Source organism: Cibotium barometz, chromosome 3 (genome assembly GCF_041138505.1).
Source record: "Cibotium barometz isolate CiBa-2024 chromosome 3, ASM4113850v1, whole genome shotgun sequence".
Taxonomy (NCBI): Eukaryota; Viridiplantae; Streptophyta; class Polypodiopsida; order Cyatheales; family Cibotiaceae; genus Cibotium; species Cibotium barometz.
The window spans coordinates 37,548,110-37,567,650 of NC_141048.1; the positions used below are offsets into that span (position 1 = coordinate 37,548,110).

General features: G+C 51.0%; 1 protein-coding gene across 4 annotated transcripts in view; it reads left to right on the forward strand.

Annotated features, from left to right (window-relative positions):
• Positions 1–19,541, forward strand: part of RNL (RNAligase) — a 121,346-nt gene that overhangs the window by 36,069 nt on the left and 65,736 nt on the right. For all 4 annotated transcript variants that reach the window (XM_086776323.1, XM_086776327.1, XM_086776319.1 and 1 more), the window contains 2 exons: positions 13,348–13,468; positions 13,597–13,703. In XM_086776323.1, the coding sequence (XP_086632449.1) occupies positions 13,348–13,468; positions 13,597–13,703 (228 nt within the window). The remainder of the gene's footprint in view (positions 1–13,347; positions 13,469–13,596; positions 13,704–19,541) is intronic.

Sequence of the window (19,541 nt, forward strand, 5' to 3'; positions counted from 1 at the left end):
AACACTGGAAAACTAGTTCTTTTGGCTCGAGGTGCCGAGCTAGAACCACCTGCAACCTCACCACTGGTATCTTCCTCTCTGATACTGCGAGTCCTCTTGGAGACACTTTGACGTGCTTCAGGCTCTCCCAGATTGGGGATAGTCTCAAGGGGGATACCTAGCTGCATGGCCTTCCAAGCCTTTAGGCTATCATAGATTTCTTGTGGCACATGCTTACATGGCCTGATGCCAAAACCCTTTGTTTGTGACAAATGTGCCTTCAGCCTGGTGACACTGCCATGGTGCTTATCAGCACAAAAGTTGCATTTCCACTTTCCGGAGCCCGAGCCACCATATCTAGACTCGAAGGTGACATTGTTCCAAAGAGAATCACCTGTTCGAGGCATCTTACAAGGCGGGGATAAATGCAGATTGTTGGCCCTGCAAGTGCGACACAGAACATAAACTAATCTCATTATATGATTCATGATTTTAACTGTCATCTTGGCCAACAATAGAGTAAGGGGAAGAGAAGGTAGATAGCCTTAGAAGTTAGGCCTCAATAGAGCAAGGGTGGACCGTGGAAGATATGCCATAAATATTGATGGAAGAGAAAAAAGTGTGTTTCTTTGTGAGTGGTGCAGAGAAAACCAACATAAAGCAAAACATGACATTACCCCTTTGGAAGACGTCCACAAGGCCCAAGGACACCAAGGAGCAGGCGGGGTGACACGAGCGATGGCAGGTTGGCACACAAATCGGCAAAAATGTACAGGCGGCCACCGCTAGGAAACGCGAATGAAAGTGTGCCGTACGAAACGATTCAATGCGTAGGTTTTTAAAATATGCATGATGAAAAAAAAAACGCGTTTCGTACAGGACGAAACGTTTCGAAACGTTTCGTGCGTTTCGAACATGTACGAAACGTGTTTCTATGCAACTGTGACCTGGGCAAGACCAAGGTTATGATTTTTAATACCTCAGCACAGTGAATTAGCAGATCAGCACCGGGTTTCATTTATAGAGGGGAGACTGTGGAGTAGGTTACCTCCTATGTGTATCTGGGGGTCCTATTTTGGGGCCTAGCTTTTTCCATGCGAGCAGCCAGTGAGGCGAGATTGACACGAGGATATGCTGCCCTAGGGATGCAAGAGAAGATGTGCTCATAGGTACAATTTGAAGACCAAATTATGGCTCTTTGATACTTTGGTCTCCCCTACTATACTATATGGTGTCCCCATTTGGGGACCGAGCCTAGATGATTGCCGCCGCCGCAGGAGGGAGGGGGGGGGTGGGGGCTACGATGGATGGGGGTCTATGGAGAGACCTCTTGTTATGATGATTGCTAGGATGATATGCAGTAAGCCATCAGTCCCACATGAGATCATTCGAGCAGAGATGGCTGCTGCACCACTTGTAGTAGAGGCTTTTACTAGGTCAATATCTTTCCTCCATAGTTTATGGGAGCTCCCTCGACACAGATATGCTAGGCTCGCTTTGGAGTCATCACAACAGCTTGCAGAAAGGGGAGATGAGACATGCTGGTATGCACATATGACTACATGGTTCGGTCTACTTGGGATCTCAATGGATAGATTGCCACCTTTTCAGTACTCTTTAGACGGCCCTTCTCTACCTTTGCACCACTCAGAGGTGAATAGAATCATCAGGTAGGATATTATCAGATTAGACATTGAGAGGACATGGTATCACCAACGGACCCTCTAGGGACGAAGATGAGATTTTACAGAGATCACCTGCTTCACCTCACAGAGGATGGTTTCTTCACTCGTCCGAGATACATGGACATACATTTGTCACATGGCATCAGATGCACTATTGGTCAGATCCGCACTTCCTCTCATCAGCTGAAGATTGTAACATGTGGATATGGACCACAGAGAGTACCGGCAAAGCAGTGTATATGTCAGCTAGAGCCAGATACGGAGGAGCACTACATCTGCCGATGCCCCGTGTACTTTGAGATTAGAGGGAGGTTTCGTTGCCTTTTCAGAGAGGGGCTCGGCCCGCTTGCTAGAGTGATGGACTACAGTGACCAGAGATGCCTAGGACTTTTTCTACTAGAGATACGCTGGCATAGAGAGAGACTCATATGTGGAGTAGCGCACACAGGTCCTGTGCAGAGACAACTTACTAATTTCTTTGGGAGCACCACTTCAGCAAAGCAGAGGCAGGGTCACGACACAGCCACATCCACATCCAGAGGGGTCACTCTTGAGCGTGCCTCTGAACTGTCGGGATAGACGCCCTAGACCTTGAGGTATCCGTAGCATGGGAGCCTGGAGGATTAGAGAGATCATAGCAAATCACCAGCAGATACCCCCTAGGCAGTTCACCCCGAAGGAGCTTGTCTTCATGCTTTAGTGACCTATGAAGGATTTCATCCACTAAGGGCCCGTCTATACGCTCACACATTCATGAGCCTCATGCGCCCAGAGATGTCTTTGTGTGGACACTTTCGTCCCCTCTTAGTAGCTTCCCAGGTTTCCCATGTTACTCTTGATCTCTAGATCTATAGATCTTTAGATCTTTTCTCACTTTTTTCTGTTACACACCACTGACATTTGTACTTCATCTGACCAGATTATTGTAACTTTTGGTCTCATAGGTCATTTTGGCCTTTCGAAGAAATAATACAGATTTCATTTTCATTTCATTTCTCTCATTTCATCCGTGACTAGATTTCATGGACACTATGTACATATCATTTTGGTCTCATAGACCCTTTGCTTCTTCCAACCCAAGAGGAGGTGGACACCCATAGAGTGGATCTTATGGAAAACCATCTCGGGCTGCTCCGGACCCACCACGCCCGAGAGGAGTTACCTTGGTCTGGACCTCTGGTCGACGCCCCCCGGCCCCTCGGACGTCGGCCACGATACCCTCATCACCTCTAGATCCAGGACATTCTCCACTGCCATTTTAGGTAACTTTTCCACGTGACATAGCTCAGGGAAACCTCTCGGTCATACTCATTAGCCCCATGCTTGATATTTTGGAGAGTGGTATACCATCTATTGGGGGGAGCGGATGCTCCTCTCATGTTCCACGTTCTTGTTATTCCATGATGAGATTTTATGGACAGTTTTGTATCACCCCAGTGAGATAGCTTTGTTTTGTTTCTATTTTATTTTCCATTCCATGATGAGATATGCTATGCACATTATTGTATCACTTTGGTCTCTTAGGCCCATTGGGTCTTTACTAGACGCTTGATAAAGCAATACTAGGAGATATACCAACTCTTCTTGAGCGGCAACTCTGAGGAGGCGTGGCAAAGGTTGAGGGAACGACACCCACCTACACCCATCACGGATCCTCACATATGGCACACTTATGGTGCACTCACTTTACCATATTCCCAATCAGCCTCCACTCCCGCTCCCACACCCACCCGAACCTCGCCCCACTACATCCACTTTATTCACATCAACCATGGTGGAAGATGCCATCCGAGAACTTTAAAACGGCCACTCCCAGCATCATGAGGGGATTAGATCAGAGCACCTATCACACGCAGCCGACACCCTTGCAGTGTTGCACCCCTCTTGGCTTACATGTTTAATAGGGCACTGGTGGAAGGCTTTCCCCGCACATGCTCATCAAACATCATATCACCCATGCACAAAGTTGGGGACACTATGGAGCCCAATAACTACAGGACCATCATGATCGGCCATAGCTTGGCCAAGCTATATGGATCTGTGCTGGAGACGGAGCTCAGTTCATTGGCAGAGAGAGAGAGAGAGGGCCATAGAGCACTAGGCCAGGCAGGGTTCAGGTGGACCTTCTCCACCCTCGATCACATCTTCACACTCAAGAGCCTCATTGAGCAGGCCAAGGCTGATGGCCAATGCCTCTACTGCTGCTTTGTGGATTTCCGCAATGCCTTTGACACAATGCCACGTGATCGCCTACTACAGCACATACAGATCCTTGGGGTTCCATTGGACATGATTTGGGGCATTATTGCTTTATATTAGTGAGTGGTTTGGAGGGTGAGAGGCCCTGGAGGACTCTCAGAGGAGATATCTAGTACTAATAGGGTGAAACAGGGCTGCCCGTGCTCTACAAGATAATTGTGGTCCTCTTGAGTCATCACTTGAGGAGTAACCACAGTGGAAGCATCGATGTAACGGGTAATTCTTGAGGTGCACTAAACTCCTCTCTACTCTCCTCTTGCCTATCCATTTTTTTTTTCGAGAAAAGATCCTTTCATTAGTTAAAAAAACGCACGCTGGGCTACAAAAAACTCTCCTGCGCATAAGAAGGCAGAGCAGAGATCCAATCAAGGCAGCTAGGGAGACTCTCCCTAGGTGCAAAAAGGTACAAAGATCAGTACAAATAACTGAGAGCTATATCATACAATAGGAGGGGGGAAAAGCCAAACAGGTGGCCTGTAAATTTGTAATGCCAGCGGGGGGTACCCGCGTGAAGTGTATAGAAGGGGCTGCTGCGCCAAGTGGTGTGGAAGGCCTGGCGCCGCAAGATCGCCGCATCCGAGTCGCCCCGGATGCGGTCATACTGTCCTCGCAGGGTGTGGATCAGCTCCTGCCAAATCCCCCAAAAACTCTGCTGGAGGCTCTAGTCTCCCCTCAAAGGCCCTGAAACACTGGGCTCTCCAGGTGAACCAAATGTTGAGATTTCCTTTCATCACAAATAAATATGCGAACAGGAAATTGCTAGCAAAGCTCCATACCCTATAGCTTTGATGTCCATTGTAAATCCCTCTCCTGTGTCCAGACGGCGGACGAGAAATCCGGTGAAGGAACAAGGTTACTCTGGCCCCTAATGAATCTGATGGCTTGGCTGTCCTGCTCCGTCTCGTATCCCAGAGTAGGCCCTGACGATGTCGACCAAGTAGCGGAACCCCACGTATACATGCCCTCTGGAGAGAGGGGGGCCAAAATGCGCAGCATCCTCAGCCAAATCTGCTGCGCCTGTGGACAGTCCCATAGGCAGTGTCTCTATGTCTCCACTGGGTGGCCGCATGGGACACAGGCCACCGGAAGACCACTGTAGACAAGCCAGGTGCCAACTGTAGAGCCCCTGTGGGCAATCAGCCCCACTGAAAAGTCGAGATCGTGCGTGCCTGTCGACTAGCCCAGAGCCTGGCCCAAAAATCCTCTAGGAACTCCTGTGAGAGTCCTTGTAGCCGCCAATGCTCCGATGCGGCTGGAGAGACCATCCTCCTCGCAGTCAAAATATGCCTCCCCAACCGAACAGTGTACTGGAAAAAGGTAATCTCTGTGGCCTCGGGGGACGCATAAGGATCATGCCACTCGTACTCGCCAGGGTCCCACTAGAGCCGGGCCAAGGGGCGCGCAGCATATGCCCAAATGCGCCAATCAGAGTCCACATCTCTGCAGGGTCAGGATCAATATGCCACTTCCGAGAAGCGGCGACCACTACCCGTATCCTCTGAAAGATGCACTCTGCAACCAAAGGCGACTTCGCCTCCACTCTCTGAAGTCTGCCCTCATCGTGGATCTCATAGTAGAGGCATCTACCATCCTCAGTGCAAGCTCTGACAGCAATCAGGATCTCCATTTGTGTAAAGGCTCCCATCCACCCCGTGGGGCCGCTGGCTCGAAAGGCGTGAACCACTCCTCAGCGAGTACCTCCTGAATGTCATCCCTCATAATCAGCCCTCTGAAGTGACTCAGCCTCTCCACCTGAACCTCCTCTAGGAGACTGCAGAAGGCCTGCCAGTCTCCAAAATTGCGTGCTGGGCCTGCCGCCAAAGGTCCCCAGGCTAGACGAGGCCGAGAACCCAGCATATGACCCTGCTCAGTGCGTACCGCGGGGCTCTAGATGAGCGGCTGTCTGGCCCGCTCCTCATCACAAGTAGGTCGTCTCTGAGAAAGCACGGTCTCAGCAGCTCCCAAGCTCGCAGGATGCTCAAGGCAAATTTGTCCTCGCATCCCCTACTGAGGCCTGTCCTCCTCATCTCTATGAAGATCCATCGTATCTCTGGTACCCAAGTGCCCCTTGCTGGAGGAGCCCTAGCCTGCAGTCGCTGAAAAAGAAGCTCCTTCCAAGGCTCAACGCCTGGAAGCAGTCCTTGAACAATAAGCTTCCCCAATAAGGCTCTACTCTGATCAACTGGATCTATAATGCCCAAGCCCCCCTGGGCCAGCGGAAGAGTAATAACTGCCCAAGCAACCTTAGCCCGGTCTGGCTGACCGTCCCGCCCAGACCAAAGAAAGTTCCTGATCAGCCTCTGTACCTGGTTGATGCAAGAGCTCGAGAAGATCCAGCAAGACGTGGTGTACCACATGGTCGCTAAAAGCACCTGATTTGTCGCCACCACCCTCCCAGCCAAGGATAGCCGAGCTGTACTCCAATACAAAAGCTTCTTCCGAATGCTCAGAAGAAGCGGGGCGATCTGTTGCTCAGGTGACAAATCAAGTCCAATCTGGCATCCCAAATACCGCACTGCTGTGCGAGGAGGAATCCATCTAAAACCCGGGTCTGGGCTCCATGCCGGAGTGGGAGCGCTACTGATCCAAAAGGCCACTATCTTGCGCCAATTGATCAATGCTCCCGAAGTTGCACCAAAAACCTGTAGCGATTGCTCTGCCCTTTGAAGATTGGCCTCCTGGCCATGCAAAAATAATCCCGTGTCATCAGCAAACTCAGAATCGAGCAGGTCCTCACCCCTGACTGGGAGCTGGAGTCCTCTCAAACCAACCTCCTCTGCTGTCAGATACATGCTCATAGCCTCAGCAAAGAAGAGAAAAAGAAACGGGGCGAGAGGGCACCCCTGACGGACTGATCTGGTCAACTCAAAGCTTGGCCCCCGTCCTCCTGCCACCATCAGCACCTGGCTACGAGTTGTGGAATATAGAGCCGCCACCCCTCGAATCCAGACTGGCTGAAAACCCAGGCGAAGCATAGTGCCCTCTAGGAAATCCCAATCGACTCTATCGTGTGCCTTCTCAAAATCGAGAAGCATAACGACCAGGTCCTCGCCGAGAAATCTAGCTCGGGCCGTCACCTCTAGAAGGTGAAAATGTTGTCAAGGATACTGCGGTCCTTGACGAATCCTGTCTGGGTAGCATGAATCAACTCCCCAAGGAAGGGCTGGATCCTCAAAGTCAAGGCCTTGGCCAGGACCTTGTAGACAGTATTGAGGATCGTAATAGGTCTCCACTGCCGAATATCATCAGACACTCCCTCCCTCTTGGAGATAAGAAAGATCAAGCCCTCTGAAAAGCTCTGTGGTATCACCCCAGTGTCCAAAACATACCGAAAGCCCCTACGGAGGCCTGACCCCAAAATGTCCCAATAACGCATTAAAAAGGTAGGCGTCAATCCGTCCTTCCTTGGGCAACTATTGCGCGGAAGGACCGTCAAAGCCTCAACAAGCTCATCCTCTGAAAGAGGCTCACCCAGAACTGTGCGCATACGATCTGTGACCCTCCTCTGCACATGGGCCCACACAATCTGTCTGCAAGCATCACGTGCCTCCGTGGCTGGCTCCGCTGAGAGCAGGTCTCTATAGAACTTAGTGGCAATGGCTCTAATCTCCGCGGGCTAAGTGGCTAACGAGTCGTCCTGTCTCCTGAGCTGGCGTACACCTGCTCGAGCATGGCGGGTCCGGTAATCTCAAAGAACTCCCTAGTCACTCTATCACCAAGCTGCGTCCACTGTGAGGCCTGGCGATGATAGTAGAACTCATGTCTCTGCTCCTCTGCCTCTCTAACTTCCTGGCGTGCTTGGCTCAGCTGGGACGCCACCCACTCACATGTAGGCTGCTGCTCCTGAAGGCGCTGGAGCGAAGCAAGGCTACGTCTCAAGCGGTGCTCCCGCTCTCGTGTCTCCCCTAGCCGTGTCAAGGCTACAGTGTGCAAAAAAGAGCTGAGCTCGATGAGTCCCTGGGCACACTGGCCTGCTGCATCCAGGTCAGAGCTCTGGCTATCATGCCATATCCTCTCAATGTCCTTAGAAAGACTGGAATCTGTAAGTATCCTCTCTGGGATCCTCAACTGCAAGCTGGTCTCCCGTGTCCCCTCCTCAAGTGTCAAAATAACTGGTGCATGGTCTGAAAAAGAAGTGCTAGCGAGAATGCCAACGGAGTCCCCACGCTCCCCGAACTTGTCGCCCACATAGAAGCGATCAATCCGTGATAGACTAGTCCCTCCCTACCGGCGATTCGACCGAGAAAAACTAAAGAGCGGGAGAAAGCCTCATGTTGCCATACATCAGTGATCCGCAGTGTCATGCAAAAACGCTCCCAAGCTGCAAGCTCCGTGCTGTGCACTGTAACATGACTGCCTCCCACCCTATCGGTTGGGTCCTCAAGCATGTTGAAGTCTCCTCCGACACACCAATGTGCGACCTCGGGCAATGCATCTGTAACAAGGGTCCAGAACTCTGCTCTGGCACTAGCATGGTTGGGCGCATAGACATTGAGCACGCCAAAGAGCTCATCGTGCATCCTCAGAATAACATACTGTGCTCTACCAGGCACAATGACCCTGCGATCCACAATGGCCTGCCGCCATACATCCGTAATGACCATACATACTCCGCCCTGCCCACCCAAGGGGCCAATCCCTGCAAACCAAAATGTGTCCCATCTACCAGGCATCACAGAACCATATCTCCGAATCCTGCTCTCACTCAAATGGTGCTCCTGCATCATCAGAATATCAATACTGCCCCCAATCAGGCATCTTTGAAGCTTCTGCCTCAAGCAACCACGATATCGTACATAGTGTGTGCCGCCAAGGCCCTGTACATTCCATGAGATGATCCTCATGGATGACCTGCTGAGGTGGAGGCTGTCTCAGCCATACGGCGGGCCTTCGCAAGCGGCTTGGATGGAGAGTAATCCCCATCCGAGCGGCTACGAATCTGCCCACCCGGTGTGCTGCAAGAATCTCGGATCAGGCGCCAGTGGCCGTGTCCCATGGCGACTGCCTCCCGCTCAGAGAGAGCAACCTCGTGTATACATACATATCCAGGGTCGCGTGCTAGGTCTGCCACTATGCGAACCACCAAGTGGCGAACCCCGGAGGCATCCGCACTCCCGGAATCAAAGAAGTGAGCCAGCTCCCAGAGTCGGCCTATCACGTCTGTCACCTCCAGATCGCTCACATGGTGAGAAAACTCAACTGCCCGAGTCTTCAGTATGCTAAGAGCGAGATCCAGAGTCCACTCCCGGTCGCTAGTGCCACAGAGAGGAAAGGAGAAGGCCACCGCTGAATCAAGTGCCTCCTCCCCTCGGGCCGGAGGTATCACCACATGAACTCTGATGGGTGCGGGCTCATGGGGGCCCTCCGCTCCAAAAAGCCGTGTGAAGGAGTAGTCAAAAGCCTCCGAGCGCTGACTAGTGTTGAGCCTACTCAGCCGACTGTGGATAGAGGATATCTGTGAAGCCCGAATCGGCATGGTAGGTCTCCTCTGCGGTGCTCGAGCAAGGTCGGTGCTCAGTGCCCGCCGGACAGCAGGTGAGCGCCAGGGTACTGCCAGGGCCTCCCAAGGAGCTGAGGTGAGCGGAGGGGGAGGGGGGGGGGGAGAAGGGGGTGGGGAGGGAGCCGCTGACAAAACGGGGGCGGGAACGGGAGGAGGCGAAGGTGGAAGCGGGCGGGAGGGGGGGACGGGGGAGGGAGGGTGGGGGCGAAGGAGGGGGTGCGGGCAGATCCTCAGTCTGCGCTGGGGTCTCCTCCTGGAGGGGAGTGAAGCTGTTCCTCACTGGAACCCAGTGATGCTGAGACTGTGACTTTGCTGCATCGGCCTCTGGGCCTGCTGCTATGCTGTCTCCCTCTACGGCGCCCCTGTCCAGGCTGCCAATCCGAGGTCTTTGTGGGCTGAGCAGGTGTCCCGAAGGCTGCCTGCCGAGCCGCATCTGTGGGCGGGCCATCGGGGGCCTGCTGCTGCGGTGAAGGTCGGGGTCTCCTGCGAGGGCAGGCCTTGGCCAGGTGGCCGACCTGCCTGCATATAAAACACTGGTTCGGGAGCCCCGAGAACTCCACTCTCTGATCGATCCATCCCCCCCCTATCCTAGGTAGCTGAATGACCTTCGGAAGAGAGGAGATGTCAGGAATCAGAACTCTGACCGAAGGCAGGCCAGCTGCTCTAGCCACCACTGAAGCTGCTGTGGGGCCAGTCTCAAGCATCGAGCCCACCAATGCTCCTATCCTAGAAAGGAGCGGAAGGTACTCGCGGCGGAGTCCAGGGAAGCAAACTGTGACATGGAATAGGCGCTCTCCCTACTGGGCCGCTGCTGGGTCGAAGCCATGCTGCCAAGGTCTGAAGAAGGCCCGAGCGCCCCTGATGTCCAGGGGACTCATGGCTAGGACTTGGGCCACGCTCTTGGCTGTCTCGAACTCAATCTGGTAGTGTCCGCGGCCCAGTAGCTGAACATCCAGCCTCCAGGATCTTGCCCACATCTGCAAGAAGGCGGGCCTGGAGAAGATCCCGAATCTCCCCTCTGCTGGGGTGAGTGCCGACTATACGGCAGATGGTGGAATGTGCCTGGAGGCGTTCCACCTCTGCGGCGAGGCTCGCTTCCTCTTCTGGCGAAAGAGAAAGCCTGATGGGGGTATCCTTAGGGGCGGGCGAGGGGGCTGCGGAAGAGTCCCTCTGAGGTGGAGCGGGAGGAGCCTCCATCAGTGTCTGAAGCTTTGTCGAAGGCGAAGCGAAAACGGAAAACCCTGCAAGAACCGAGCTGCACAAAAGGCGGAACGGGGAGGGGCGGAGGGGGAAAGGCGGAAGACGGAGGAGGAGGGGGAGAACAAAAAGGGGGGGGCGGAAAGAAAATGAGGGGAGAAAAGCAAGGCGGCGAAAGGGCAGGGGGGGGGGGATGAAACACGAAAAGGGGGGGGGAGAGGGCGAAGGCAGGCGGAGGGGGTGGGACGGAGCAGGGGGGGGGGGGCTGGCGCGAAAGAGCAGTGGTGAGGGGGGGGCTGGCGCGAATGAGCAGTGGGGGGGGGGCTGGCGCTAATGAGCAGAGGCGGGGGGGGGGGGGGGGTGGCGAATGAGCAGAGGCAGGGGGCTGACGCGAAAGAGCAGAGGCGGGGGGGTGCGAATGAGCAGAGGCGGGGGGAGAAGACGCTAAGGCAGATAGGAGGCGGGGAGGGGGGGTGTGTGTGCAGGCTACAGCGCGAGCAGGGGGGGAGCGGAAGCTTCAGCGAGCAAGAATACCGAGATATCTACTTCTACCATAGATCAAACAACAGTAGGCAGGGGATTCCTCTTGCCTGTCCATAGTGGGAGCGTTTAGGGTTTTCTGAGAATGCAAGTAAACCATCCACTATGTGTGTGTGGGATCGCTTCTTACAGGTTCACCCTAGAGCAAAAATAAGCCATCCAGACAAGGCAATTTTTTTTCCCCCTCTGCAAGGGTGATCAAGCTCAAAGCTATGTTACATGCAGAAGTTTTGTGGAACCTTTTAGTTGATTAGCAGAGAACAATCACCAGCTGAAATTATGCAAGAGAGATATGGAGTGGAGAGAGAGAGAGATCAATACACAGGATTGGGTCCCAGTAAACCCCCACCCGATTTTGCTAGTTGTGCGCTGGTCATAGGTTTTTTCCCTTGCTTTGACCTTTCGATTGGGCACCTGGCCTTTGAGGACTATGCCCAAGGCAGTGGGCACCCAAAAATGTCCACGGTCGCCCAAGTTGGGTGGCCAAAAGGCTGCTCACAAGCTCCTAAATGGATTATCTCCATGTCCCCAAGATTCACACACACCTAGAGGATGCTTTTAATTAAAGATTTCACGATGGGCACTGGACCAGTGGCCTAATAAGCACCCAGATGACACGACATTATCACACCATACTTGAGGGTTACAAGTGGGTGCATGACAGGCATCATACTGTCGTGTGGGACGTGGGTACAATGCTGACTACGTCTTGGCGGTTCACTGTCCAAGGACCTGGTCGACAGCAGTCGGGTAGTTGTAGGGGCAATTCCATGAGCCTATAAATAGCGAGGGTCAATTCAGTCAGTATTCATCTGATCCCTGATTGGTGGCGCATGTCTTAGGCTTAGAGGTGTTTTCCTTCTGGAGGCCATGTTGGCTAGAATCTATGTACATCTCGATACATATATACAGAAAACACTGTTTCAGCAACATCTCTCTCTCTTCCCTCTTTGCAGATCTTTGTGTTTTGCACAGCAGAGTTCTTTATATAGGCAGTTCTTCTGCATGTTACATCTACAACATGAATCATGAAGGCATAGTTGACCTAATGACCTTGCTGGGTCTGTTGTTCAGATTGTCTACCCCTTCATTTTCCCACACCTGGTTAATTGGGCTAGATGTTACCATTTTCGTGTCATATACTTCTCTTACAGTAGTACTTGGACACGGGCTCACAATGAATATGCTCGGTGTCCAGCCTTAGGCCCTTGCGCTTGTTGGTAAAGTATGTTCACATGGCATCCGAGTGCGGTGATGCACATGACATAGGGATAAGAAGGGATAAGGGAGATATGAAAAGGAATCCAAGGAAGTTTAACCCCTTGTTTGTGACTCCTATATTCTTAGTTACATGGACCAGCTAGAAGTACTGTAAACACATGTATTAGACCTCCATGCGTAGAGGTCAAACACATGTATGAGACCTCCATGCCTAGAGGTCAAACATAGGCAGTCAGCATGATACTTCTTGTCCCCTTGTGCATTTCACTTGCAAGCAGTAAATTTGAAGAGTTTGAGGTGTTACAAGGGACATTGATGTCTACATAGGGTGACCCACCTCCATTTTGTGGTCAGACTAGTTGCCAACAGGTAGTCCATACAGGTTGGACATGTAGAGCAGGCCGTACAGCCACTTGACAAGGTCATAGGCAGGTTGGGCAGCGGAAATGCAGTTGGGCAGCAGGTCGAGTAGGCCAGACTGTGATTGGAACCCAACAATGGCCCTAAAAATACAGCAGGCCCCTCCTTAATCATTAGCAGACTTTCATCCTTCTGCATCTTTTAAGCAGCCTGGAAGAAGCCCACTGTGCATTTAAGGCTGGGAATCAGCAGGAGATTGCCAGCAATTGAGGTACATCAGCATTTTTTGTCAACTTGGGCACTTCTACTACTGTATAGTTGATCATTTTGCATTTTCAAGACAGCATTGTGCACAATTTCTTGTATAGTTGAGCTTGGTTACTCGGGATCTACAGAAGGGCAAATGTAGGTTCTTGTTTGTGATTGATTGTGAAAGTCTTACACATTGCATGCCAGTTTCTGGGGTCATGCATGTGATCTACCAGCTATGGTCATAGTGAATTGTTCTTCATGCTTTGCATATTCATGAATGTCTACTTTTTGTTGCAATCCCATACCCATATAATTGACGAGGATGATGAGGCACTCTATACTGTCACATTACAGTGGTTGTCACTGCTGTCACTGATCTGGAAAGCAAGCCTCGATTTTATTCTACACCAGACCTTATTGCTTTTTGTCGAGAGTGGAGGCTGCCAACCAATCATGTGTGGCTGTTTTCATCAAGGTATCCGTCTTTTACCATTTTTGTTTTTAAGGTTGGTTTTGTTGGGAATGTCACCTTATTTCATGGGCTAAGATGTATTGTAATAGACCTTGATCATTCACATGTCTCCTTGTTTGATCTGATCAAAGAAAATCAGCAACATCTTTTTTCACTGCATATGATGCACTCTGTGAGGAAGGTATGGCAAGTGCTGTGACCAAGATCTTGGATGAGATTTCAGATGTGTCTGTACCAGGTACCTATGTTTTCTTTTTTCCAATACCAAAACGACAAATATAAGACCATGGCTTAAATGAAGAGACCTTTTTGAAGTGTAATTTTGAATTTGCTTATTATGTCTCTTATTTTATTTTATTTTCCGTTCCATGAAGAGACATGTCCATGATATTTTTGTATCATTTCGTCTCATAGGCCCATTGGGTCTTTAGTAGATGTAGAGAGGGGCTCCGCGACCTTTATGTGGCGGTATGCTACTTTCCCCCAGCCCACTCCAGGTTTGCACCATCTGGAGAGTCGCCCTATATACCACTATATGATGATATCATGAGGTTTTCCAGCATGGGAGACATATTACTATTGGGAGACTTTAATGCACGTATAGGCACAAAGTAGACAGAGTTGTATGATACTCAAGAGGCTATGTACCGGGAGATCAGGGCAGAGGATGTAGGGTTGCAGAGATCAGCACAGGATGAGGGGGAGATTACAGATTATGGCAGGCATTTTCTCACACTCGGGAGTGCACATGGGTTGGTCATATACAATGGCTTATCGAGATGGCAAGGATCAGATGCTCTCACACACTGGAACTCTAAAGGGAGAGCGAGCACAGTGGACTACTTGATGGGATCTCCTTCATTGATACCTGATGTGCGGGGTTTCACAATTTCCAGTAGGCCCAATGGCGTAGCAGCCGATCATGCATACCTGAGTTTCACACTAGTAGGTAGATCCCCGAGAGATGGGCCAGCCACTCATCTACCTAGGTACCCGAGATATCAGTTTACACGTGAGACAGTTGGGGTTTATCGAGATGCAGTATCTGATGGCTTGTTCGCTTTAGACCCGCATAGCCCTCTGGACGAGATCAGAGAGGATTGGTAGGTGTACTACATGCATCCGCCTCATATGCGTTTCCCTGCACTATGATCCCTTCCACCCACCCCCGCAGCACTGCCCCACAGAACAATTGGTATGATGATGAGTGTCGTGAGACACGAGCACAGCTACAGCGTGAGATTGCCATTGGGTCTCACACGCATAGACAGGCCAGGATGATCTTTCGGTGCCTTGTGCGGATGAAGAAAGGAGGCTAGCTAGCTAAGCTAGAGGAGGAGATCTACCAACTCTTCCTCGGGAATCTACCAACTCTTCCTGGGGAGGGACAACAAGAGGGCATGGAAGATGTTTCAGGAGAGACAGCTTGGTACTTCGATTACTGCACTTGAGGCATGACATACTTATGCTAGAGAGCTATATGATGCATCAGGACAGCCCCCCACCCCGTCTTCACTGGGAGCTAGACTGGCTAGCAGCACCTTTTTTACTATGCGGATGGTGCTAGATGCGATAGACAGGTTACAGAATGGAAAGGCACAGGATCATGATGGGCTAGTTGGAGAGCACTTCTCATATGCACGAGACACTTTGGCTCCGCTCATTGTACATGTGTTTAATCGTGCCATTTGTGAGGGTTTTTCGACAAGCTGGGCAGAGCATATCATTGTACCACTCTTTAAGAGTGGGGACCCCATAGTACCAGGCAACTACAGGATGATCATGATTGGTCATTACTTGGCCAAATTATGTGGCTCTATATTGGAGTCGGAGTTGAGCCGATGGGCAGAGAGGCGTGGTCATCGAGCACATGGACAGGCTGGCTTCAGGAGAGGATTTACTACCTTGGATCACATACTGACACTTTGGGCACTTATTGAAGAGGGTAGGGCACAGAAGAGAAGGATATACTGCTGCTTTATGGACTTCCGCAAAGCCTTCGATACCGTACCACGTGCCAGGCTTATGCACAGATTGCATGACATTGAGGTACCCGAGCATATGCAGTGGGGGATATATGCTTTGTATGAGTCTGTGATAGGCAGAGTCCGAGCTCCAGGCGGACTATTGGATAGGGTGACCGGCATGATAGGGGTGAAGCAGGGATGCCCGCTATCGCCCACCCTCTTTGGACTGCACATTGATGAGGTCTTTGATTATGTAGATAGATTGGGAGGCCTAGGGGCATGCCTGGCAGAGGTGTTGATACCCATCTTGTTATATGTTGATGATATTGTACTCTCCGGAGGGATTACAGAGACACCTGGATACATTACAGGCTTTCTGTGCGGATAGAGATTCGACAGTGAACCTTGGGAAAACCAAGGTTATGGTGTTTAACACCACACAGGCATGGGTGACGAGATCAGAGCCTCAGTTCACTTTCCGAGGGGAGCCGATAGAGTACGTTAGGTCATATGTCTACTTGGGAGTTACTTTCACAGGACCGCGTTTCTTCCTGAAGGAGGCAGCAGAGCAGCCAGATTAGCTCGAGGGCATGCAGCCTTGGGGGCACTTGAGAGGTAGTGTGCAGACATACAGTTTCAGGAGCCATGCACAAATTGTGGCTATTTGATACGCTTGTCACACTGACCCTCCTGTACAGAGCTCCAATTTGGGAGCCTAGTATACATCACAAATCTCAGAGAGGGACAGATGAGGGATGGAGGCAAATGGAGAGACCATTGATTATGATGATTTCCCGCATGATTCGGAACAAATCATCAGTACCACATCAGATTGTTTGGGCTGAGCTAGATGCCCCACCAGTAGTAACCGAGGCCCTATTCCAGGCAGTTACCTTTTTATAGCGGCTATGGAAGCTCCCTCAGCAGAGGTACTCCTGATTGGCATTGACCTCATCCATACAGTTGGCAGAGGATGGAGATACTCATTGTTGGTACGCTCGGATGAGATCATGGTTTGACCTACATAGTTTGCGGATAGACTAGGATGGATATCATCAGAGTGGACACAGAGAGGACATGGACTAGCTCCCTTGAGTCCTTGGGCACGAAAATGGCTCATTAAAAGAGCCATTTTCTACACCTCTCACCGGATGATTTTATCACCCGCCCGGCGTACATGGATGTACACCTATCACATGGGATACGTTGTGCCATTGGACAGATCCGGACCTCATCACACCAGCTGCGGATTGAGACAGGGCGATATGTGCATCAGATCTTGGATGACCGCATTTGTCAGCTATGCTACCAGGAGGTAGACACAGAGGAACACTACATTTGCCGATGTACAGTCTATTATGAGATCCGAGGAAGATATCATTGCCTCTTCCGAGAGGGTTTTGGGCCGTTACGCAGGGTCATGGAGTTTGAGGATCAGAGATGCCTGGGATTGTTTCTACTTGAGCTCAGGAGACACAGAGAGACCCTCTTGGCAGACAGGAGGCCGAGCCATGATGTACGTAGACAGAGGATCTTGACAGATTTCTTCGGCACCAGCACCAACAACCCAACCCACACACCTCCTGATACCTCCTCCATTGGGCCATCACGGCACCGACCACGCTTCCAACCACTGATAGAGCAGTTATCTTATGTCGTGCTCATCGGCCACGCCACCCAGGATCCCGACCACGGCATCCTCACCATCGCCAGATCAGAGCCATTATTGCTCGGCATCGGAGGCACCTACCTCACTTCTACGACCTCTCCATTCTAGACAGCCCCATGGCGGAGATACTTGATCTAAGGAGAGGGCAACACTTCAACTGATCAGCATACATGGATCTACCTGATATACATTTTTCAGTATTTTCCAGTATTTTCTACTCAGTATCATCTTGGAGTCTTACAGTTCTGTTCTTATAACTGTAGGACAATCAGTTTATTGTACTTTTTAGTCTCATTTAATTGTTCTCTTTGATGAGACACCAACTTTAGATGTACTCTCAGTTTTGGTCTCATAGGCCACTATGGCCTCTTAGAGACGTTAATATATCATTTCATTTCATTTCATTTCTCTCTCTCTCTCTCTCTCTCTCTCGGCATCTCTCACCCCTAGCCCCTAGCCCTACTCTCTCCCGCATCGGCGCCTTGCACGCTGCCGTTCTAACATGCCTTCGTAAGGGTTGTGGTAGGGGTACTTAGCTTATCTTAAAGAAAACAACAAATTCACACATCAAACCTTGAGAAAATCTGAAAATAAACAAAAGAGAGTGAGTAGAGAGAGAAGACACCACACTAGGGGTCGGAATAGCCTTGGGCCGACCCCCCTTTCCGAGTTATATATAGATAAAACCCCTAGGAGGAGTCTTGAGTACAAGTTCTTAGAACTGCCCCCCTCATGGAAAATGTGGGCCTAGTGAACACCACTCCAAGATATGTGTATGAGTCAACATACTCCACTGTCTCCTGCCCATATGTGAAAATAGGCGCTGATCTCCAGACCCACTGAGCTGTAGTGATAAACACCATAACCTTGGTCTTACCAAGGTTAATTGAGAGCCCACTGTCCTGTGCATAAGCATGTAAAGTATCCAAGTGCCTCTGCATACCCTCTGGTGAGCCTCCTATAAGCACAATATCATCAGCATATAAGAGCAGAGGTATCCAAGTGCCAGCCAACTGGGCCCCTCTGTCCCCTCGTGTCCCAATATAATCAGAGATCTCATCAATGTATAGTCCAATAGAGTTGGAGAGAGCGGGCAGCCCTGTTTCACCCCTATAGTGGAGTGTACTGGTTGGGAGAGACCCTTTGAAGTCCGCACCTGCCCAACTACTGTCTCATAAAGTGCCATGATACGCCAAATGAGCTCACATGGAACCCCCAAGTCTTGCAGCCTGCGCATCAGTCTAGCTCTGGGCACTGTGTCAAAGGCCTTGCGGAAATCCACAAAGCCACAGTAGATCCTCCTCCCATGTGCTATGCTTTCTTCAATGATAGCTCTGAGGGTAAAGATATGATCCAAAGTAGAGAATCTCCTCCTGAAACCGGCCTGTCCCTGAGCTCGGACCCCTTGTCTCTCTGCCCATCTGCTCAACTCCTGCTCAAGAATAGAGGCATATAGCTTGGCGAGCGAGTGACCAATCATAATGGTGCGGTAGTTAGTCGGTAGGCTCGGATCTCCAGACTTGAGTACCGGCACAATCGTGGAAGTACTCCAAGTCCCAGGAAACCCCTCACACATGGCTCTATTAAACATGAGAGCTAGCAAGTCTGCAATCATATCTCTAGCATGTATGAAATGCTCGGCTACAATGCCCTCATGATCCTGTGTCCTCCCTATATACAATCTGTTGATGGCCCTCCTCACCATCTCTGTTGTGAAGAAGGTAGAAGTGGGTGGACAAGGCTTTGGAGGGTTCGGTAGTGGTGGCTGCTATGGTACTGTGTAGAGGGAGGCTGCATACTCGCCCCATGTATCTGGAGAGGTAATGGCCGGAGGCGGGGGGTGCACTCTAAGCAATCTCGAGGCCTCCCCCGAATCCTGACTCAAAAACAACTGATAGATGTCTCTCTCCAGCCGAGCTAAGAATGCTCTCTTCTTTCGCCGAATGAGGGATCGGAAGATGATGCGTGACTGTCTATATGTAGTAACACCTGTAGCCGGGCTCTGAGCTCCCTATACCAACTATTCTGGGGCATGCTCCCAGGACGTGGTCGTACTGTGGGCTGCGTGTGTGGGAAGGCCGTCGCTGCAGTTGTATGTAAAGCCTCTGTCAGGATCTGTGTGAGCTCTGCTAATGGCCTCTGTGGATCCTCTGCACTCAACAAGCTGTAGATCTATGCGGTGTATACTCCATCAGTCTCTCTACAGAAGGTATATCTCGGGTGATAGGAGGACTGCCCAACTTGGTGGATACTGTAGTGGAAATCCACTGTAAAGGAGAGAAGTGCATGATCCACCGTAACTCCAATGGGCCTGGGGCCAATCGCAAAATCCTGGATACTCGGGATGAAGGTTGGCGAGGCTAAAACATAATCCACTGTGCTGGCCCCATGTCTGTGTGGAAAGCAAGTAAAGCCACTGGCAAGTGGATACCTCTCTAGG